The sequence below is a fragment of the Rhinopithecus roxellana genome, unplaced genomic scaffold (genome assembly GCF_007565055.1).
Source record: "Rhinopithecus roxellana isolate Shanxi Qingling unplaced genomic scaffold, ASM756505v1 contig6035, whole genome shotgun sequence".
NCBI lineage: Eukaryota > Metazoa > Chordata > Mammalia > Primates > Cercopithecidae > Rhinopithecus > Rhinopithecus roxellana.
The window spans coordinates 10,485-34,897 of NW_022144499.1; the positions used below are offsets into that span (position 1 = coordinate 10,485).

The 24,413-nt window shown below is 35.1% G+C and overlaps 1 protein-coding gene and 1 pseudogene across 1 annotated transcript in view; one reads left to right on the forward strand and one right to left on the reverse strand.

Annotated features, from left to right (window-relative positions):
* Nucleotides 1-893: 893 nt before the first annotated feature.
* On the forward strand, nucleotides 894-1,373 carry LOC115896209 (annotated as a pseudogene).
* Nucleotides 1,374-8,261: 6,888 nt separating this feature from the next.
* LOC115896207 (ankyrin repeat domain-containing protein 62-like) overlaps nucleotides 8,262-24,413 on the reverse strand; it is a 43,459-nt gene continuing 27,307 nt past the window's right edge. Inside the window, exons 7-11 of the mRNA XM_030926592.1 lie at nucleotides 21,163-21,233; nucleotides 16,753-16,925; nucleotides 9,103-9,136; nucleotides 8,693-8,834; nucleotides 8,262-8,311 (exon numbers count right to left, since the gene is read on the reverse strand). Of these exons, the coding sequence (XP_030782452.1) occupies nucleotides 8,262-8,311; nucleotides 8,693-8,834; nucleotides 9,103-9,136; nucleotides 16,753-16,925; nucleotides 21,163-21,233 (470 nt within the window). The remainder of the gene's footprint in view (nucleotides 8,312-8,692; nucleotides 8,835-9,102; nucleotides 9,137-16,752; nucleotides 16,926-21,162; nucleotides 21,234-24,413) is intronic.

Genomic DNA, 24,413 nt, shown 5'->3' on the forward strand with positions numbered 1-24,413 from the left:
ACAGTTAAAATGTTTTTAAAATTAACTATTAAATTATATTCAATTGATTCTAAAAGGCTAGTCCAAAAGTAATTTCATTTGGATTATGCTACATTACCAAAGAAAACCAGAAATTTGAAATTAAATTTTGACATACCTGTGGCTGGCTACTTTCACATCCTTCAAGGCTCTCTTGCTCTCCCTCTGATGTCATTTCTAAGTCTTGTCCTGCTCACAAATCCTTATATTTAGTTAAAATGAACTACTTAGAACAATTAGATAAAAACTTTAGTCTTTATAAAAATGAAAATAACATATTTTTCTTGTATAAATTGAGAATTTTAATGAAGCTTAATCTTTAGTGATATATGTACTTCTTAAGAATTACTTCTAGTTCTCCAAAACTTCAACAAACTACTTGGTAAGACACCAGATGTCACCAGATTCAAGCCATAGACTAACACCTCAAAGATTCGCTCACAAATTAATCCACCCAAATATAAATGAATGAAACTATCAGAAAAACAAAATTTGAAAATCCAGTATTAACAGATAAACTAACACTATATATTGTTCTTTACTTCCTAACATTACCTTTTTAATAACACACTAAGCCTGCTTCTCATTATGAATAACTTCCCATATGACTGTTACTGCTTATACGTGTATCCATATACACCCGTTCATTGTATCTGAAATGTTTTCCTCTACTATTCTGACAAATTTCATTTTTCTACAGACAGCTATGTAAACTCTTCTTTGATTCTGGCTCTTTCCCCAGATAAACAGTTTTATATAATACAGGTTTCATAAAACATGCAGTTAAGGTTTCAAAAGTGGGTTTATGTTTTAACTGACTATAACTAAAACAGAAAGTGGGGGTTGGTGGATGACCTTGAGCTATCAAGAATGAGATGATGGTTCTCTGGAGACTGAGCACCCTTCGCGGTGCCCAAGGAGGCTGAGCTCTGTTGCTGCGAACCCCACTGGTCAGACCTGCTCATATCTCAGCATTACTTCAGAACTGACCTACCGCAGAATGGTGTGGGGTGCAGCACCTTTGCTTGTCACCGAGCCACCATCCTGGTTCCCAGGTTGCATCTCTCCACTGGACTAGTGAGAGGGTCATCAGTGTTTTGCTCCTGGGCCTGCTTCCAGCTGCTTATTTGAATCCTTGGCTCTGTGACCGACTACTCCTGGCTGCAACCCTCACTCTTCATAGTTACTGGGGCCTTGGACAGGTTGTTAATGAGCACGTTCACGGGGATGCCTTGCAGAAAGCTACCAAGGTAGAGCATTTGGCACTTTCAGCTTTAACCTTTGCTGGGCTTTGCTATTTCAACTATCACAATGTGGGCATCTGCAAAGCTGTTGCCGTGCTGTGGAAGCTCTGACCATTCTGACTTCATACTTTGAAGAATTGATGTATGCCTGTTTGTCTCTGCTTTGTCATGCCATTCAACTGAGAATAAGGAAGAAATAACAGGTAAGTCCATTGGTGGACAGCCTTCTTCTCTTAATCACAAGATTATTTTCCAAATTTAATATTTGAGGAAAAGGTTTGAGAAGAATTATGACTAAGAAACTGTGAGACTGAGTTTTGTATTCTGGTGAGTTAATGGGGTTGCCTCCCAGCTTCTCTTAAGAGTCACAGTATAACTAAACATGATATATGAGCTTTTGCCTTTTATCAATCTCTTAAAGAGAATCCAGCTTTATTACTATCAATACATGATCAAACTTCTGCATTTGCCTTGGGAATAATGGACAAAGGGAAATACTGTTAATTCATGAATAAAAACTTTGCAGAAAATTAGACAGTGTTTAGTTTTTGAAAACTTCCCTCTCTATTCAGTAGATACCACCTATTGATGGTTACATATACCAGGGAAATTTTAAAATTAGGAAATACTGTATCTTACATTATGAATTTCTAAATCTTAGGAAGAAAAGCTTGGAGTACTTCTGAATAAAGAGAAGTTCCATTTAAGAGCAAGGTTCCCCATGTAGACGTATCAAAATATTACAAATTCTAAACTGACAATTCTCAAATGTGTTTTACTTGTTCTGAAACAATCTGTCCATGAATATAAAACTATAAGTAATAAATCGTTATTTTCCCACTATGGGAATCCCTAATGTGAAAATGTATTCTATGAATTGTTTTTAAATAAAATGTTGTATAATTAAAAAAAGAAAAGTACACATATTCCAAAATTAACCTACTGGCTTGCAAAAAAAAAAAAAGTGTTTTTCAGTAAGAATAGTAAATCATGATCCTGAGAGGATAACTGTCAAAGCTTCTGGGAGAGTGCTGTGGCATATTTTTTAATGCAACACATTGTACTTAATTATACCATTATCCTACATGTATTTTTCATGTTCAACCATGTGTCCTATATTTTAATAAGTACTTTTATTAAAATATTTTAATAAGTACTTTTATTAAAATATTTTAATAAGTACTTTTATTAAAATATTTTAATAAGTACTTTTATTAAAATATTTTAATATATTTTAATAAGTACACAGTTGTGATGACAGCATAGTTGAACATATAGCTACTTCCTCATGAAGGAAAATGTTCTGAAATGACCATCTTAGAGAGACAGTTGTAGAATAACATTTGATAAAAATATTGATTGTTTTCCAACCTCAGGTGGGCTACTATTATGCCTCCATTACTTGGATCCAGTAGTTGGGCCCTTTCTTAAAAATTCTTAACCCACTCATGGAAGAAGATATATAAAACACACCAACAATTAACATAAAATAAGCTTTTGATGTACAAATATTTATGAAAAAAATTTAATTTCCACAGACTTATTCATATTAATAACATTCTGTATTTCAAAATCAGTGCAATGTTTATTGAAAGTATTAGTTTTGTTATTCAAGAAACGAATCCTATAATCGTTTTGTTTCTAAAATTAGTTTGACTTGGCATACCATGCTAATCTCTGAAAAAAAGGTTTCTGACAAAAATAACTTGCTCAAAAAAAAGCCAATATTTCTTAGTTCAAATGAAATTTGATTAACTAATATCAACAAAACCTGTATCTTTGATGTGTGATATGGAGTAGAGAAATGAGTCGCTGTGGTTTACGCCAATACTTGCACTCCCTTGCACTGCTTACAGTAATCTTTAGGGGCAGTGATAACCTAATGTCCTGATTAAGTGCAAATATACAGAAGCCATCTCAAGTAAGTTCTCTCAAGTGTCCTCATCATTAATTCCAAAGCGACTAAGATAGTTTCTTTCCTTCCTCCCTCCTTCCCCCTTCACAATCCTTCTGCTCTGGCAAAAGTCTCTCAATCTGTGGTCTTCATTCTTCCCCTTGTATTATATCCCTCATAAATCATCCCCACCACTTCTTTCCTCTCCATTTAACACTAGTATCTTACATATTGATGACTTCTATTTCTTAATCTTTTTGCTATTTCCCCTGTGAGGAGAAACATGATCAGAAATAAAAGCACAATGGCACTTTCCCTTGGCCTTGTTTTGTCTTGAACTACTATCCAATGACAATCTAATGGCAAACAGGCATATGGAAAGGTTCTCTGTTTCACGGATCACCAGAGAAATGCAAATCAATACTACAGTGAGATATCATCTCACTCGTTAAAATGGCTTTTATCCAAATGAGTTACTAATAAATGTTAGTAGAATGTGGAGTAAGGGGGACTCTTTTACACTGTTGCTGAGAATGTAAATTTAGGACAGCCACTGTGAAGAACAGTATAGAGGGCCCTCAGAAGGACTAAGAGCCACCATACCATCTAGCAATTCCGTTGCTAGGTGTATACTCAAAAACAAGGAAACTGGTATATTGAGGAGATGTCTGGCTTCCCGTGTTTATAACAGGACTCTTCACAATAGCCAAGATTTAGAATCAATCTTTGTTCACAGACACATGGATAAGGAAAATGTGGTATATATACACAATGGAGTACTGTTCAGCCATAAAAAGACAATCAGACCCTGTTATTTGCAATGACATGGATGGAACTGGAGAACTTTATGTCAAGTAAAATAATATAGGCACAGAAAGAAAAGCTTCACATGTTGTCATTGTCACTCACGTCTGGGAGTGAAAAATTAGAACAATTATTTTCATATGATTAGTGAGTAGGAGAATTGTTACCAAAGGTTAGGAAGAATGTAACGGTGGTGGAAAATGAGAATGCTTAATGCAAACAAAATATAATTAGATGTAGCCTATAAAATCTAGCATTTGAGCATAATAATGTGATTATAGTCAGTGATAATTTGTTGTACATTTTATAATACCTGAGGAAGTACACTTGGAATGTTCATTAAACAAACAAATGATGAATGTTTGATTTAATGGATACCCCAATTAACCCTGATGTGATTATTACACATTGTAAGCCTATGTCAAAATGTCTCATTTATCCCATAAATATAAGCACCTATTAAGTACCCATAAGAATTAAACACAAAAATTACACAAAATCAAAGGACATATATAGACACACATACACACACACACAAACACACGCACACACAGTGTACTAATTAGAACATCGGATTGGCTTAAGATCATCAGTGTAACAAAACTGACATGAGGCAAATAAAGTTATAGTAGAAAATCTTCCAACAAAGAAAACTCCAGGCTCAGCTAGCTATGCTGATGAATTGTACCAAATATTTTCAGAAGAAACAATACAGTTCAACACTAACTGTGAAAAAAGAAACAAAAAGGAGTACATCTCAACTCACTGTATAATGTTAGCATTATCCTGAACCAAAACCAGACAATGATACTACCAGTTAAAAAAACCTCCCTCATGAGCATGAATGTAAAAACTGAACCAAATTGTGAAACAACCAAGACATCTTCCAATAGGTGAATGAATAAACTGTGGTTAAACAGTCAAACAAAGGAATATTACTCCATGCGAAAAAGAAATGACCAATCAAACCATGAAAATACATGAAGGAACCATACAGGCATATTACCAAGCCAACCTAAAAAGGCTACTTTCTGTATGATTCCAACTATACGACTTTCTGGAAAACATAAAATTACGGATACGGTAAAAAGATCAGTGGCTGCCAGAGGGTGAGGGATGGCAGGAAAAGATACACAGGTAGAGTACCGAGGATGTTTAGGGAGGTGAAAATAACGTATATGACACGCATTCAAGTCAGTGTACCTTGGTGCCATACGATGTATAGCACCAGCGTACAATGCACACTACGGGCTGCAGGTGATTCTGATGTGCCAATGTAGGCTCATCCATTATAGCAACTGTACCACTATGGAAGGGTTACTGATAAGGAGGGAGGCTACATATGTGTGCAGGTAGAAGGTATTCAAAAAGTCTCTGTACCTTTCTCTCAATTTCGCTGTGAACATAAAACTGGTCTAATAAAGTTTTTACAATAAACCAATAAACACTTTATCATAACTACTTTAGAAAGTGGAATCCAATAGTATAATAAAAGGACAATACATCATAAACAAATGGGTTTTTTTCCCAGGACTGCAGGGTCGGCTTAACATTCAAACATCATTGTTATCTGCCAGATTAACAATGGAAAACAGTAGATCCATAGAATCATCTCAACAGATAGAGGCATTTGATACAATTCAACACTCATTTCTGATTTTGTAAAAATGAAAAAGTCTCAGCAAAATAAGAATCCAGGGACCTTCCTCAGCAAGATAAAGAGCATCTATGATGAACCTTCAGCTAACATGTATCATGGTGAAAAACTGAGTATGTTTCCCAGAAGATGAACAACAACACAGGAATGTCTGCTTTCACTGCTTTTATGCAGCATTGTTCTGAAGACTCTAGCTAGCACAGTCAGGCAAGAAAAAGAAATAAAAGTCATCCCAGTTGAAAAAATAAATAAAACTATCTTTATACACAACCATAACCACACAATAGGTTTGAGTAAACTCTAATCTGTGGACCAGCTTCTTGTCTTCGTCAATGAGCACAGCTGTGTTCATTAATGTACAGGTTGTCTATGGCTGCTCTCATACTACAATGGTAGAGTCTATCAGCTACAAGAGAAACCCCTTTTGCCACAAGTCTTTAATAAGAGGGTACTCTGAGAAAGAAAAGGTTTGATAATCTTTGGTCTATGTAGAAAATCTGATCAAATCTACCCAGAATGTACCAGAACTAATAGGTGAGTTTAGCAAGACTGGACTATACAAAATCAACATACAAAAACCAACTGTATTTCTGTATACTAGTGATAGAGTAAAATTTTAAAAATATCATTTATGACTATATCAAAAACTGAAATAAACAGCTGATAAAACATAAAAAGACCTATATACTAAAAACTACAAAATATTACTGAGAAAATTAAATATAACCTATATAAATGGAGACATACACTTTCTTCAGGAGTAGGAAGATTCATTATAGTTAAGATGTCCATTCTCCATAATCTGTAAATACAACACAATCCCAACCTAATCAATCCCAAGCCAGCAGACTTTTTTTTTAAACTGACAAATCGATGTGGAAATGCAAAGGATCTAGTAGAGCCAAAACAGAACCAATAACAAAATCTGAAAAGTGATTTTCAGAATTATTATAAATCAATAGTAATCAAAACAATGTGCCACTGGTACAGGATGAGTATCCCTTATTAAAAATGCTTGGGACCAGAAGTATTGCAGATTTTGGATTTTGGAATATTTGCATATACATAATGAGATCTCTAGGACACAGGACCCAGGTCTAAACACAAAATACACTTATTTTTCATATACACCTCATACACAAAGCCTGAAGGTAATCTGACTTTATTTTATTATTCTAATTTTTAAGACAGTCTTTCTCTGTCACCCAGGCCAGAGTGCAGTGGTGAGATCATGGCTCATTGCAACCTCTGCCTCCCAAGTTGAAGCAATTTCTTGTCTCAGCCACCTGAGTAGCTGGGAATACAGTGTGCATCACCATGCTCAACTAATTTTTGTATTTTTAGTAGAGATGGGGTTTTGCCATGTTGGCCAGGATGATCTTGAACTCCTGACCAAAAGTGATCCTCCTGCCTCGGCCTCCCAAAGTTCTGGGATTACAGGCATTAGCCACCACACCTGGCCTCTGAAAGTAATTTTAAATATTTTGTAATTTTTGAATGAAACAAAGTTTGTGCACATGAGCTCAGTTATGGAACTTTCCACTTGTGAGATCAGGCTGACAATGAAAACATTGTGGATTTTACAGCATTTCAGATTTGGGATTTTGAATTAGGGATGCTCAACCTATATAAAGAAAGTCAAATACAGACAGTCCCCAACTTCAGGTGGTTTAACTTATTAATTTTACAATGGGTTTAATGAAGTATTACTTAGCTTTTGACTGAAAGGGTGGATTTATCAGGAAGTAACCCTACCATAATTTGAGGAGCACTGAATTAATAGAATTCAATAGAAAGTCCACAAATAGATGACATATAGGCAACCAGTTTATTTCTGACAAAGGCAGGCAGGATGGCAATGTGGTAGAGAAAGGATAGCCATTTCCACATATAGTGCTCAAACAACTGGCTATTCAGATCCAAAAAGTTAACTTGAATCTATACCTCATTCTATATACAAAAATAAACTCAAAATGAAACATGCATTTAAATGTAACACCCAGAACTATAAGACCTCTAGAATGATGCACAGAATAAAATTTTTGAGAAAATTACTTGTGCTAGGCAAAGTTTTCTTAGATACGACATAAAATGCAAACTCTGTAACTAAACAAGTTCTTCAAAATTTAAAACTCTTCAAAAGACACTATTAATAAAGTCAACCTACAGACTGGAAAAAATGTTCTTGTAAAGTAATAGTATCCAGAACTATTAAAATTAAACAAGCAAGAAAACATCAATCTAATTTTGTAAATGGAAAAAGATGTGAAAACATAGTTCACTAAAGAGGATATACAGATGGCAAATGAAACCATAGAAAGATGTTTAACATGTTTAGTCATTAGGATCATGCACAGTAACCACATCCATGAGAATGGCTACAAATAAATACTGCAGTACTTAGTGTAACAATGCAGCAACTGCAACTGTCCTATTCTGCTGATGACAATACAAAATGGTACACATCTTTTGGAAAACAATTTAGCAGTTTTTCTAAAAAGGGAACATAAGGCAGCAAAGGACACTTTTGTGGGTAATGGATATGATAACTGTGTTGATTATGGTGACAGTTTCACTGGTGTATACACCTGTCAAAACTTACTAAATTATACATCTTACATATGTGCACTTTAACATATATCAACTATATTTCACTAAAGCTAAGGATTGTAGGAGCAAACACCTGGGCACTGGCTGTGACATAGAGAGAAACAAGGGTGTGAAATGAAGTAGTATAAAGCTAGAGCATTGTCATCTTTACCTTATAGCAATGACAAGTGGCAGCTGGGTGTTAAGCAAGCAAGTAACGTGATCAGATGTGAATTTTAAAAATGTATATAATTATGGTTGCAGAATAGACCATGGTTTTGGAAGGTGGGGAAGTAGGGAAAAGAGTTATAAGGTTATCACAGTATTCAAGGTATGAGATAATGACAACCTGACCCTGGGTAAAGGCAGATTTCTGAGATGAACATCCCTGTAACACATCAGTGATCTATGGTACGGTGCTAAGCAATGTGTGCATACATTACTACAGGATAGGGAAAAAGCCTTATATTTATGCATTGGTCCTACCTTTATGCTCCATTCCATGTTGTTCAATGAATAATATAAAGTTGTTATCATTGGAATAAGGCAAGTCATCATCCTCTGAGGATGTTTCAGGTGACCAAATCATGTCATTGAGGTCATCCTTGGAACACAGATCTCTTTTAACCTATAATAAATAACACTGTTTCAAAATGTCTACCAAACATTTATGGCAAATACTAAATGTACACCAGTGGGAACTATTCATCTTTTTCTATGAGGAAAACCAAAGTACTTCTTAAAATAACTGACTTTGCTTAAAAGGGTACCTTTATGAATGGTTTTGCTGTTGCTTTTTGAAAGCCAATGTCTTTACAACAAAGGATTTTCTGTTTTTAAGTGAACTTTAATAAGGGATTTTCAACAACATCCTTGAAAATTTACTTTTACAATACCTTGTTCTTTTCATTAGAGGTTTTCCTTGCAAGCCTAAAAAAAAAAAAAAAAAAAAACCAAAAAATTCCAATCAGGCAAATAGTAAATATGTAAAATACGAAGAATATCTATAACTACTTCTTAAATAAAACCTCTGTATTTGTAATTTCTCTCTCCTATTCATAAAGTTTACAGGAAATTTTTCACAGGTGACATAAAATACAATTATTTTCTACAAGGGGATAAAACCATAAATGGAAAGGGTAGCATTATAGGACAAATAAAATATATTATTACTAATATAAAAAATTAAGTTTAGATCAAGTTTTCTGACAGCCAAAGAAAAAGAAACATGTTACTTGTATTACTTCATAGAAAAAATATATATAACACACTAGTTTTTTCTCTTGTTGCCCCCACTCCATTTTTTTTTTTTTTTTTTTTTTTTTGAGATGGAGTCTCACTCTGTCGCCCAGGCCAGTGTACAAAGGCGTGATCTCGGCTCACTGCAACCTCCACCCCCAGGGTTCTAGTGATTTTCCTACCTCAGCCTCCTGAGTAGCTGGAATTACAGGTGCCTGCCACCACTCCCAGTTTATGTATTTATTTATTGTTTGTATTTTTAGTAGAGACGGGGTTTCACCACGTTGGCTTGGCTAGTCTTGAACTCCTGACCTAAGGTGATCCACCTGCCTTGGCCTCCCAAAGTGCTAGGATTACAGGCGTGAGCCACTGTGCCAGGCCTTGTTGCCCTTTCATATACAAACAAGCTTTAATTGGTACTAAGACTTATGTGATAAATATTAATTATGTAACAGAAACCCTCATTTAAATGATGACATTGGTGAGCTTTTCAGGACATACTGTGCAGGTACTGTTATTCTAAACACTGTACAAGTGTTTAAGTGTCTTGAATCCTCCCAACAGTTCTGTGTAGTAGGTAACTTACTAGGCATTTAATACAGGAAGAAAGTAGGCAAGGAAAGGCCGGGCGCGGTGGCTCAAGCCTGTAATCCCAGCACTTTGGGAGGCCGAGATGGGCGGATCACGAGGTCAGGAGATCGAGACCATCCTGGCTAACACGGTGAAACCCCGTCTCTACTAAAAAATACAAAAATCTAGCCGGGTGAGGTGGTGGGCGCCTGTAGTCCCAGCTACTCGGGAGGCTGAGGCAGGAGAATGGCGTAAACCCGGGAGGTGGAGCTTGCAGTGAGCTGAGATCCGGCCACTGCACTCTAGCCTGGGCGACAGAGCGAGACTCTGCCTCAAAAAAAAAAAAAAAAAAAGAAAAGAAAGTACGCAAGGAAAAGCCATATAATTTGCCCAGGCCCATAAAACTGGTCAGTAACAGACTAAGCATTCAAACCCAAGAACTCTGGCTCCAAAATACGTGTTTCAGGATACTCTATAATACGCTATAAAAGTAATATTTATTTTCAAGTGTTTACAAGTAATATAATAGCAGATGAATTAATATTATCTATGACTACAAATAATAATCTCTGAGTCTTGCAATGTTTTAAAGTAAGATTTTATACCTATGCAGTTTTGGAAACCTTTTAGTAATCTGAAAATTTGGTTTCTCTAAAGAAATTCACCAAAAAACATTCATTCATCCTTTCAACTATTCATGCATTCAACCAACACTAACTGAGTGTACAATACATGTCAAAGATTCTGTTGGTTGGTCCAGGGAAACATTTTTTTTTTTTTACCTTTGAACTACACAATCCAAAAGTAACAGTCTGCAATGAATTTTTTCAGGAGTTTGCTTTTCTATTATTCATTAGAAAGCCTCCCCCTCCCCACAATCTGAAAAACCTTAAAGGTGACACACCTCTTACTTCAGAGTACCTTGCTAAAGCACAGCTATTCGTGATGCTACTTTCAAAGGTACTGTGATACATAAATCATCAAGGAATGTTTAAATTCTATTCAATATGACTCAAGTGTTTGTATGTTTATTATTACAGATTCTAAAAATATATGCATGTGAGTTTAACTTTTAGGTCATCATTTTCACATACCATTACATTAAAATATTCCATTTCTAAACGAGTTCTGAAAGAAAAACCTCTTCCAATAAAATGATACGTGAATAGAAATTGTAAGAATTGATTTACTATAAATAATTAAAAGAGAATGGATCAAACTTTCCAAGGCTCACACATGCAAACAAAACTAAATTCCAAAAACACATTTCTTCTCTACTGGATTATTCCAAACAACAAACAAAAATACTCTAACAGTTTCCATTTTAAAATTGAAAATGAAACAAAAGTCCCTTGAATCTCACATTCTTCTTCTTTACTTGTCACCCATTCATTTCTCTACTTCCTTTTGCAGTCAAAGTTCTCTCAGGAGTTGTCTGTGTTTAGCACTACAGTCAGGGTTCCATGGCAACCAGCTGAAACTCCTCCTTGACAAGGGCACTAATCATCATCTTAATCAGTCTTCCAGCAGCATTGATACAGTTGACTATTCTCTAGATTAGGCTGTCTACACTAGTTTATTTCCAGATAAAGTAATCACTGCTAGTATTCCTTCACAGGGAGATAAGAAAATTAGAGATTTTATCCTCCTTCATCCTTAACCATTTCACTAAAACTGCTATCATTATTTTTATAGAAGACTGCCAGTCTTCTAGACTGGGTAGAAGACCAGTAAGTACATTGGCCTTCTCAAACACTGGTGTAATGACCGGTTCTTTTGAGGTGTATTTTTTAAATTTTCATTTTTCTTTACTTCCTTCACATGCAAGGGATGATCACTACTTTAAAAAATCCACTAAAAACCCAATGTTTTCTAATAATTCTACTTACAAAGAATAAAAAAATTATTGTGAAATTCATACTCTTCTCCATCTCAATTTATTTACTAATTCAAAAACCAATTTGAACTACCAACATATCCAAAGAAATGTATATTCCCAGCTTTAAATAAAAAAAGGTAATCAGCCGAGCACAGTGGCTCACGCCTCTAATCCCAGCATTTTGGGAGGCCAAGGTGGGTGGATCATGAGGTCAGGAGTTCAAGACCAGCCTGGCCAAGACGGTGAAATCTTGACTCTACTAAAAATAAAAAAAAAAAATTAGCCAGGCGTGGTGGCGGGTGCCTGTAATCCCAGCTACTTGGGAGGCTGAGGCAGGAGAATTGCTCGAATCAGAAGTTGCACTGAGCCAAGATTGTACCATTGCACTCCAGCCTAGGTGACAGAGCAAGACTCAATCTCAAAAACAAAACAAAACAAACAAAACAAAAACAGGTAACCAGGCCGGGCATGATGGCTCACACCTGTAATCCTAGCACTTTGGGTGACCAAGGCAGGTGATCACTTGAGGCAAGCCTGGCAAACATGGAAAAACCCTGATTCTATTAAAAATACAAAAATTAGCTGGCGTGGTTGTATACACTTATAATCCTTTGGAAGCTGAGGCATGAAAATCACTTGAACTTGAAAGGTGGAGGTTGCAGTGAGCTGAGATAGTGCCAGTGCACTCCAGCCTGGGCAACAAAACTAGACTTTGTCTCAGAAAAAAAAGCAAAACAGGTAACAGGTAATTATGACACAACGCAATACGTAAGAGCTGATCTAGAAAAAATTATATCTGAGCATGAGGAAGACTTTATGGAAGAGGCAAAAGACAAGAGGAGCTCACCAGGCCAAAACAAACAAAAAAACACACAAACAAAAAACAAAACCAGACACAGTAGGAGAAAAACATTCTACATAGAGAACAGAACGTGAGCACAGGGATTAGGCACGTGGCATCCAGTTGTTTCCTGGGAACTTGAAAGGTAAAGTGTAAAACACATGAAAGTAAACGCTGAGAGAAGAATGCTACACTAAACTTGAACGCTACACTAAAAGGCTGGAGCCACTGCCTGCAAGCAATGACTCTTAGACATGGGGTCACAGTTGGATTTGTGCCACAGTTTTTGTGTTCATATGTTTCATTTGAATTAAGTTTTCAAAATACCATGAAGCACATATAACCTGAAACAAACTGTGAAATTACCTTAAAGGGAAAAACACTTATTTTTAAAATACCTGTGTGTCTTTATGTATTGTTCAAATTAGCATTATTCTGATTAGACAGAATTTTGTTTGAAAATAGAATGATTTTATTAGAAACTTTTAGCATAGTATCTATTTCTAATAAGAAAAGCTGAGTGACCACAATATTGGGGTGTGCTCCCGAATTAGAAAACCATTTATACAGAGAGTATAGCTCATTAAAAAGAGTCCAAAGAATCCAAAAAGGGCATATAATTGCCAGGTAAAACTGTCAGAATGAACCCATGTCAAACTGTATTTTAAGTGAGTATTAGTGTTTAAAACCATACACCAGGATAAACTCTACTCACTCATTCGGTAAACATTTATTGAGTTGCTACTTATTATATGCTAGGTCCCTTCCTAGGCAATGAAAAACACAGTGACGACAAAATCCTACTCATGAGCGCCAAGTAAACAAAACAACTAACAGCAGAAGCAAAATATATAGTATGTTAGAGAGGAACAACTGAAACAGAAAAAAGGAATGTTCATGTGCAAGAGGGGCAAGGTGGCGAAAATATTAGGATGACTGGATAAGACCTTGCTGAGAGAGTGGCTTTTAAGGAAAGAACTGAAGAAATGGAAAGAGTAAGCAAGGAGGATATCTAAGGCAAAAGCACTCCATAGAGTCAACTGCCCAGTACAGAGGGATGCAGAGTGTGTTCACAAAATAGAAAGAAGTTCCGTGTGGCTGCAGCAGACTGGAAAGAGGAGAAAGGCAGAAGCATAAGTCAGGAAAATAAGAAGTCAGATCCTGTGGTTCCTTTGGAGTATTAGGAGAAAATTTGGCATATATTTTGAGTGAAATGGGAGGCAACTAGAAGTTTTTAACCAAAAGAGTGACATAATGTGACATGTTTTAATAGGTTCACTGGGTAAATAATTGATGAAAAGAGGATTAAACATGGAGAAACAGAAAGACCTATTAGCAGTCTATTACACTACTCTAGATGGCCAATCACATGATAGTGGAGTGGCTTGGACATGAAAGATGTGCTGGGTTTCTGGATATATTGTGAAGTTAGACCTGATGAGATCTGTCAACATCTTAGCTGTGGAGTGTCATGATGGGGGTCGGGGGAGGGAGAGAGAGAGAGAGAAGGTGTGAGTCAAGGAGGACACTAGGCAGAGCATTTGCAAGAGTTGTTATTAATGGAACAACTGGACTACATAAGGGGCAGGCAGGAGGAAGAACATCAGTAACCAGATTTTGGACCTGATAAATTTGACATACCTAATAGCTAATCAAGGAGAGATGTCAAGTAGACAGGCTGATACATAGGTCTGAAATTAAGGAGAGAAATGGGCTGGAGATATAAATTTGAAAATCATTAGCATATGCAAGCTGGTAAAAGTCAGAAGATAAAACCTCAAGAACTGAGCCCTGGGTCACTTTAATCTGTGAAAGGTAGAAGACGAGGAGATGTAACCAAAACAGGCTAAGATGGATGGACTAGAAAGTCAGGAGGAAAATCTAGGCCAGAGAGTGAGATTCTGAGAGCCAGTGAAGAAAGTGAAAGTATTGTTGATAGGTTACACAAAATGAGATCTAAAAAATTATATCTAGATGTGTTACAGTGAAAAATCAGTGACAACATAGAGAATAACAATTCTGGAGAGTGGTGAGAGTGAAAATTATGGCAGTGAGTTCAAGAGTGAATGGAAAGGAAACTTGAGTCCATGAGTACAAGCAGTTTAATTTTAAGGACATCATGCCCACGTGGCATTATCATGCATGATCTAATTTTCTTCTTGTCAAACTGTATTTTTCAATCCTTTCATAATGATTAAGGATTAATTACGTGGTGTGTTTTAACACCTTAATAGTTTTTAAGAATTACATATATATGGCATTTTAAAAGCCAGACAAAGGTAATAAATAACATCATAAAATTATAGAACTAGAAACCCCTTGAACATTTCTGTATTATAAAGCTGGTTATAATTTTGCTCATGCTTATAAATAAAGACCACAGAAAGGCTAAAGGGCAGTATTTCCTACCTGAGAAAAATCACCCAACTCTGAGATATTTTACACTATCAAATATACAAAATGGTTTGTCATATTAAAATATTAAATTCTATGAGATGAAAATTCAAATAATCTTATTTTGTCAACTGAATTTTTGTAAATTATATCATAGGAAGTCACTGTGGTAAAATATGGTGCCGTGCATGCTGAAATGTCTTTTAAAAGGATAATGGCAGGCATTCAGAGTGCCTCTAAACAGGAGGTTCACTGCATTAGCAGCACCCTGGTTTGGCACAGGAGTCAGCAAATCAGTACTTGTGAGCCAAATTCAGCCCACTGCCTGTTTTTGTAAGTACAGTTTTCTTGGAACACAGTGCCACCTATTCGTTTATTGTCTGTGAAAGATGTCAGAGAACTTCTGGTCCAGAAAGCCTAAAATAGTTACTATCTGGCTCTTTACAGGAAAAAACTGGTCAACTCCTGACTCGGCAGATCAAAGATCCTTTGATATAGTTTAACAAGTTTTACCAATGCGCTGAATATTTACATGGAATACAGATCCCCATGTGCAATCCCTTGGGAATATTCAGATTATTCTGAGAATTCAATATTTGAGCACTCATGCATTGAGAACGAAAAAGCAAATGTCGTAACTAGCAATTTTGTGGGTAACGTAAAGTGCCAAGGTAGCATGTAGTTTCCTTTTGCAACTCAATAGATATTACAAGTATTAAGAAATTACAACATTATATTCTGACAAAATTTACTTAAGTTTTGTTATCAAACTAAATGTTGTAAATATACTTAACTGATGAAATAATCAGTATACTATAGATCCAACTTCAGTTTTAAAAGAGACTTGCATACTACATTATTTAATGGGTATCACAATTTAGCCATTTCCTTATTAATAGGATTTTAGACTATCTCCAGCTTTTTGATATGACAATGCTATAATGAAAATTCTTAATATATATAACTATGTAATATATATTAATATCCTTAACATACTTTTGTTATACTTAAGATGTTTCATAAACATGTTACAAACATACACATAGAAATACATAAGACATATATGCATGCATGTATGCATGTCTATATGCATGTAGCCAACATATATATATATAACATACAATAGGCCAACATATATATATAACATACAGTAGGGCAACATACACACACACACACACAGATACATATATCAGAATATATATGTTGGCCAATTGTATATTATATATAACACGTAATAAATGTCCATAACTTGTGTGTATGTGTAAAGTCGTATTTCCTTCAGGATCCAGTCTCAGAAGTAAAGCTGACACGTGAAAGGAATGACATATTTGAAATTTTGATACATGCTATTAAATTACCCTTCAATAAAAATTTACCAAATAAGTGTATGAGAGAACTTTTTTTCACATTTGCCCACACTAGTTATGTTTTAATAAAATACCAATATGCTTGGAAAAACTGTATCTAATTGCTTGTTAATTTGCATTTTTCTGATTACCACGCAAGACAGAATATTCCCGGTGAAAGTATAAAAATTCATTAATCATGCATATTATTTGAAATTAGAATTCATTTGATAGTACAATAATAATAATGCACTATCAAATATTGCTATAGGCTTACCTATTGTACTCTTCACTCTTCTGCCTGGGAAACTGATGATTATCAGATTTTCTGCCCCTTCTTTTTTGAATTAATTCATCATCATCATCATCATCATTGTCACTGTCATCAGCATGTAGGTTTCTTGACACTTCCATTTTCTTATTTCTGCACTTTCTCATTTTTTCTGCAACCTTCAATGAAAGTGTGACACTGAGAATAAATGTCATTATTTTATCCAATAGAATAAATTGTTCATTCATTTTGTCGCTTGACTCAGTCTGTCATGATAATAGTCATTAAAATATTTTGGACTTTCATTTTATCATTATATAATTATTAGTATAAGTTATAATTTTTCCATTGAAATTCATATAAAGTCTAACTCATTTCTGTTTGAGTGAATACAACAAAATTTTCCAAACTTTCATAAAGGGTCCATTCCAAATTTGTGCTTTTATTCCCATCCACTCTTTGCTAATATAAATTTTCACCATTTTGTGATGAGCAGAAATAGAGAAACAAACGGAGAAAGCCATGAAATCTGTCCTCTTCTATTTTTACCTCCAGGAGTTTACACTGAACGGCCAGATTTAGAGGATGTGACGTTGTGGGGCTTCAGGAACAGAAAGGAAGCTTTTCCCTCTCTAGGGTAAGCTTTCCCCACTGTCTTTTATCTTTCTTTTTTCATTCGGATCCTAGGACTTCAAAACGGTGAAGGTGCCTGCTGAAATACAGGAACCAAAATTTGAAACCACAGAAGCAGCAGAGTGAAACTGCTGAGGTGCTAGTAGAGTCCTGGAAAATGAGATGCTTTCCAAATTTCACATTCACTAACCATGACATTTTATAGCTGGAGAACAGACAGTGTAATTATCTACTTTAGCCCTGTTATCAAAAAAGATTAAATGACTCATCCAAAGCTCCTAAAGTGGCATTTCCTAGCATTTTATGGCACAAAAACCAATAATGCTATTTCATAATGCCGAGTCAGATAAATTACCTGATAAATTCATCAAATTTATTACAAGAATTCAAAGTATCACTCTGGGAAAGTAACTTAATGCCTCACCAGGGGCTGAGAGGTCTCATCTACTTTTACTTTTAAAGGTGGGTATCACCAGATTTTTGTCTATCTTTAAAACTTGGTGTACAGAAACCAGGTTTCTACTTTGGAGTCAAAAACTAAATTCTTGGCTGAGAATCTATGGTATTTATATGATAAAGTTATCATGCTAAAATTTATCATACTCTATTAAACAAAATCACATTAAGATCTGATTCGACAGAAACATGTAAAAGTGGTGATTACAAAAATAGATGGAGGGAGGTGGTCAGGTGCGGTAGCTTACATCTGTAATCCCAGCACTTTGGGAGGCCGAGGCGGGCAAATCAAAAGGTCAGGAGATCGAGACCATCCTTGCTAACACAGTGAACTCTCGTCTCTACTAAAAATACAAAAAATTAGCTGGGCGTGGTGATGGGCACCTGTAGTCCCAGCTACTCGGGAGGCTGAGGCAGGAGAATGGCGTGAGCCCGGAAGGTGGAGCTTGCAGTGAGCCGAGATCATGCCACTGCACTCCAGCCTGGGCGACAGAGCGAGACTCCAACTCAAAAAAAAAAAAAAAAAAAAAGAAAAAAGAAAAAAGAAAAATAGATGGAGGTATCTATACATATTTGTTTTCAAACATATTTAAGGTGTTCACGGTAAAATTATAAGCCCCAACATAATGAGTTAAATGAATCAACTTGCACACCTGAAAGCGCAACATACAACATACACCTTTGACTATGAATATTTGTTCCAACTCTCATGGATAGGTACATTTTTATATCATTTCTCAGTCATTGTGCTTCTTTCCCACTGATTTCCCACTTTATTAACTAAGTGCAATTCATCCTCAAGACTGTAGGGAAAAATTCAGTCCTAGAGCTTATTACATTCTTTAAGCAATTTCCTATATGCTTACTCTACTTCAGAAGTATCCATATCCATGGTGCATGGATAGATTAGTTTCCCAGTCCCAATGCCACTTAAAAAACTGATAGATAGACTTGGATTGATTAAGAAACAAAGACTATAGAATGTTTTCCTGAACTTCTGTCATTTAGATAGAAAAATAATCTATTTCCACAGAAAATTATGTATTTAGTAGCCTCAATTTACACAAGAGCTTTTCATAAGTAAAAAAGTAGAATGCACCAAATAATTGATCAAGAGAAAAAAACACGTAGCAGCAAGTGATCCTCTAAGTCTTTCTCTAAGTTTCAAGTTGAACTTTTTCTTTCTTCGAAGTCAGGTACTCTAGTTTTAATATGCCTACTTCATTCTTCAGTCTTTGTATATTGTGCTGTAACTGTTCTTCCAGATGTACTTTTGATGTTCTGTCACTATGTGGTGGAGAACTTCTAATCCAAGTTCTATTCTTTTATAGTTCTTTGCACTGCAATTATGATATAATGGTTTCTGGAACAAGCTTCTGTAACAATATAAACACCATGCCTTTTTGTTTACTCACATGCTTCATTTCTCTGGAGGAGGTAAGTCACAAATCTAAAAGGCTTTTTGGATCACTACACTGAGGCAGCACATTTCTGATGTCCAATTTGCAATTAGTGTTGTTTTCATCATGTGCCTATAACACTCTTGGTCTTCTTTTATTTCAATGATAACCACTTCTGGGTTCCTTGCTTTTGCATTTTCTGTGTCATTATAAAAATTCTACTGCTCTGTGTTAAAAACATGTATAGTGTCTGGTTTGTTATTTATTTTCATTAAAAAAAAAAAAATCAGAAGGTGACTGGCAAGCATATTCCAGAGACCCAGCATAGAAATGAAATGGAAAGACATTTATGAGACTGAACTATTTTTGTTCAGAAAATATCTGGAATACTACCCATAGGAATATTCCAGATGCATTCCTTCCTGACAATCACGTATATTATTTTTCAAATTAGAGGGCATGTTCTTTACATTTCTTTCTTCCCATAGTGGCTCTTCCTCTGAACAATCCAAAGTTTTGGATTCTTCACAAATTTTTCTCAATCTCTGCTTTAACTTAATTGTGATGAGTTTTAAAGTTTTTTCCACCCTCATTTGCCTTGTTTGATCCACATTTTCTTCTATTTTTGCACACAAAGGAGTCCTGCATATAGAGATCTATGCTCTCTATTACAGTACTTGTTCACTTCTGTTTGTTGAGACATTTTTTGCAGATGCAAAAGTGGAAGATTAATTTGCTAGTTTTGTTTGTCAGATGTCTTTTTTGTCAGGGTGCATGTTTTAAAGATAACTTTGTCATTAAATAATCAAGTATGGAAAAATAAAATTAAAAAATTATAAAACTTTAACTGTTAAACTTCTTATTCTGTGTTTATCTACTCCCAATCACTGGACTGTAATTAGTTAAGTTAAAACTAATTTACATTAGTCTAAAATAGGGGAAAAATATCAACCATCAGTCTTAACTTTGTAACTGTTTGTTTGGACTAAGATTAATTCATTGTGTGTTTAATTTATCAAAAATGAATTAAAAGGTGATTTGCACTATTACAAAGTCATCTTCACTTAAGAAAATTTTATCTCAGTGTACCTGAAATAGTGATACTCAACAAACAGTGCACACTTGAGTACTTTTTTTCCAAAGATTACTAACTGATGAGTAGGCAAACTTTTCACAGAAATCAAAATCAATACTAATCAGAAACAAAGCCAAATTCATAAAATTTAATTCAAACTATAAACTGTAATATGATAGTGTTATGTAGGATTCTATATAGACTATAGTCTTAAGTCAAGTTTCAATATATTCTAAAGTCCACTAATGACAGTGATTTAAAAAAATTTTAACAATAGTTACAGATTTCCTACACAGAAATAAGTTAGAAAGTTACTGCTGTTTGTACCCTCACACCAAAGCTCCCATTCTGCAAGTCCGGTTCTCTTGACAGGCAGTTGGGTTGACTTTATGACCCCATTCTCTCCCTGAACACAGATACTAAAGTCAATTAAAATTTACAATGGAGAATACATTTTTAATCATAGTATTAGTGATCAGTAATTTAACATGTTAACTCCTTTAACATGAACCCAAGTCAGCAACCATCACTGTTAAATTGTTCATAATTTTTACTGCTTAAAATTATAATTCATTATTTCATGTTACCTTATTATATTAGGATGTTATAAAAATGAACAGCAAACAATATTTAGGAACTTTTGGCTTCATTTTCAAGAGAAAAGATTAGCTGTAAATCACTATAGATTCTGAAAATATTTTCAGTTTTATAACCAATTAAAATGTTTTTAAATTAAATATTAAATTATAATCAACTGATTCTAAAAGGCAAGTCCAAAGGTAATTTCATTTGAACTATGTTATGTTACCAAAGCAAAGAAAACCAGAAATGTGAAATTAAATTTTTACAAACCTGTGGCTGGTTATTTTCACATCCTTGAAGCCTGTCTTGCTCTCCCTCTGATATCAATTTTAAGTCTTGTTCTGCTCAAAAATCCATATATTTCATTAAAATGAACTACTTAGAACAGTTAGATAAAAGTTATAGTCTTTATAAACATGAATAAAAAACATTTTTCTTTTATAAAATGAGAGTTTAAATAAAACTTAATCTCTAGTGGGGTATCTGCTTCTTTAAAAAACACTTCTAATTCTCCAAAACTTCAACAAACCACTTGGCAAGACACTAGATGTCACTAGAGTCAAGCCATACATTCATCTCATAGATTCACTCACAATTTCATCCACCCAACATCAGTGAACAAAACCACCAGAAACAAAAAAAATTAAAAATCCAAAAGAAACAGATAAAGTAATACTGTATATTTTCCTTTACTTTATAATAGTACCTTTGTAACAATACACTAAGCCTGTTATTTAGTACTAATAATTTCCAATATGACTTTCTCTTTACCCCTTCATCAATGTACACTCCGTTCTTTATATCTGAAATGTTGTCCTCTACTATTCTGACAAATTTCTATTCATCTTATAAGACTAACACACCTATGTGATGTCTTCCCTGATTCTATCTTTCCCTAGATAAAAGTTTTATATAATGTAAATTTCATAAGACATGCAGTTAAGGTGTCAAAAGTGAGATTATATTTCAACAGACTATAACTAAATTACAAAAGTGCACATACTCCAATAACAAGAAGAAAAAAAAGATCTTCAATAAGAATAGCAATCATGACCGTGAAAGAATAAATGTCAAAGATAATGGGAGAGTGGTGTGGCATATCGTTACTGCAACACATCAGATTCATTTATACCATTATCCTACAAGTATCCATCATATTCAACTATTTGTCTTGTAATTGAGGAATTACACAGTTGTGATGAAAGATAAGCTGAACATATTCAATTCTCATCAGATAAACTGTTCCGAATTCATCAGCTCAGATAGTTGTAGAATAAGTTAATATGAATATACATCTTTTTAAATTACAAGGTGAGATACTGCTATGTGTAAATTGATTGTATCGTGTGGTTTGCCCTGTCTTAAAGTTTATTGATCCACTCATGCAAGATGGTATATAAAACACATCACAAAATAATGTGTGAGCAACTTTCAATGTGTAAATATTTATTGCAAAAAATAAAAATTTCACATTCATTGTATTAAGCTTTTATATTTCAAAATCAGTACGTTTATTAAAAACATTAGTTTTGTTATTTGAGGAATAAATCCTGTACTTTTTTTGTTTCTGAAACTACTGTGATTGGGTATACCATCCTAGTCTCTCAAGTACTTTTATGGAACAGGTATCTAACAAAAAAATAGCTTTCTTAATAAAAAAAAATAGCTTTCTTAACAAAAACAGTAAAAGTTCTTTAGTTCAAATGAGTTTCATTTGATTATTTAATATAAATTTAACTTATACCTTTGATGTGTGATATAAAGTACACCAATGAGTTGCTATGGTTTACCCCAATTACTGCAATCCCTCCTCCTCCCAATAATTTCAAGGGCAGTGATAATCTAATGTCCTGAGTACAAACATACTGAAGCTGTCTGAATTAAGTTCTCTCAAGTGTCCTCATCACTAACTCCAAAACTACTGAGATAGCTTATTTCTTTCCTCCCTCATTCCCACTTCACAGTCCCCATGTCTTTGGAAAAGTCTCTCAATGTGTGGTCTTTCTTCTTGCATATACCTCTCATGGATTATGCCCACTTCTTTCCTCTTCATTAAGCAGTAGGATCCCACATCAATAATTTCTATTTCATAATTTTACCCTCTGGCTGGAAACATGTTCAGAAATAAAAGCAATACAACACTTTCCCTTGGCCCTTTTATGTCTTGAACTGCTATCCAACAGCAATCCACGGGCAAACAGATACATAGTTGAGTACTCAACAGCAATGATCACCAGAGAAATCCAAATGAAAAGAACAGTGACAGATCATCTCACCACCCCAGTTAAAATGGCTTTTATCCAAATGACAGGGTATAATGAGTGCTGACGAGGACATGGACGACGAGGAACCCTCCTACATTGTGGGCATGTAAATTACTACAGCCACCACGGAGAATACTGTGCAGAGTCCTCAAAAAACTAAAAGTAGGCCAGATGTGGGGCTTATGCCTGTAATTCCAGCACTGTGGGAGGCCAAGGCAAGAGGATTGCTTGAGCTCAGGAGTTTGAGACGAGCCTGGCCAATAGGGTGAAACTCTGTCCCTACCAAAAATGAAAACAATTAGCCAGGCATGGCGGCATGCACCTGTGGTCCCAGCTACTTGGGAGGCTGATGTGCGAGGATCATCTGAAACCAGGAGGCATTTTTTTTATTTCGGCATCTAAAAAAAAAAAAACCCAAAACTAAAAATAGAACTACCATATGATCCCAGCAATCCCATTGCTAGGTATATACTTAAAAAGCAAGGGAATCAGTAAATTGAAGAGATATCTGCCTTCTCATGTTTATTGCAGCACTCTTCATAATAGCCAAAATGTAAAATCAACCTATTTGTACACCAAAAAAATGGACAAAGAAAATGTACATATACACAATGGAATACAGTCTAGTCACAAAAAAGAATGAGATCCTGTCATTTGCAATGCCATGGATAGGTATACATTTTCTCGTCAGAAACTTCAAAACTACCAGCTCACTTCATTCTTTCCCCTCTGTCCGTGCTCACAATCTATCTACTTCGTGAAAGATTTCTACATCTGCAGTCATGCTTCTTCCCACTCCACATTTTTTATGGATTACTACCACCACATCTCCGCTCTTGTTTTAGCAATAGTATCTTACATCTATAATTTCTATTTCTTCACCTCTTTCTACTTCCCCTCTGGCTAGAAACATGATCTGAAATAAAAGCAAAATCATGCTGTTCTCTGAGCCTGTTATGTTTTAACTGCTCCCCAGTGGCTCCTTTCCCATTCCTATATAGGAAAAAGTCTCTAACATTGCCACTCAGAGTGTGGCTGGAGGATCAGCAGCATCAGCATCGCCCGAGAACTTAATAGAAATGCAGAATCCCAGGCCTGCTGAATCAGAATATGCATTTTAACAAGGCCCCCAGATGATATATTGAAGTGTGAGAAGTTCTGTTCTACACTCACTGTATATGACTTTAAATTGTATACATGCATAGATGACCACACATACTTATATTCACCTAGGGTAGATAAAACATAGCATTGCCT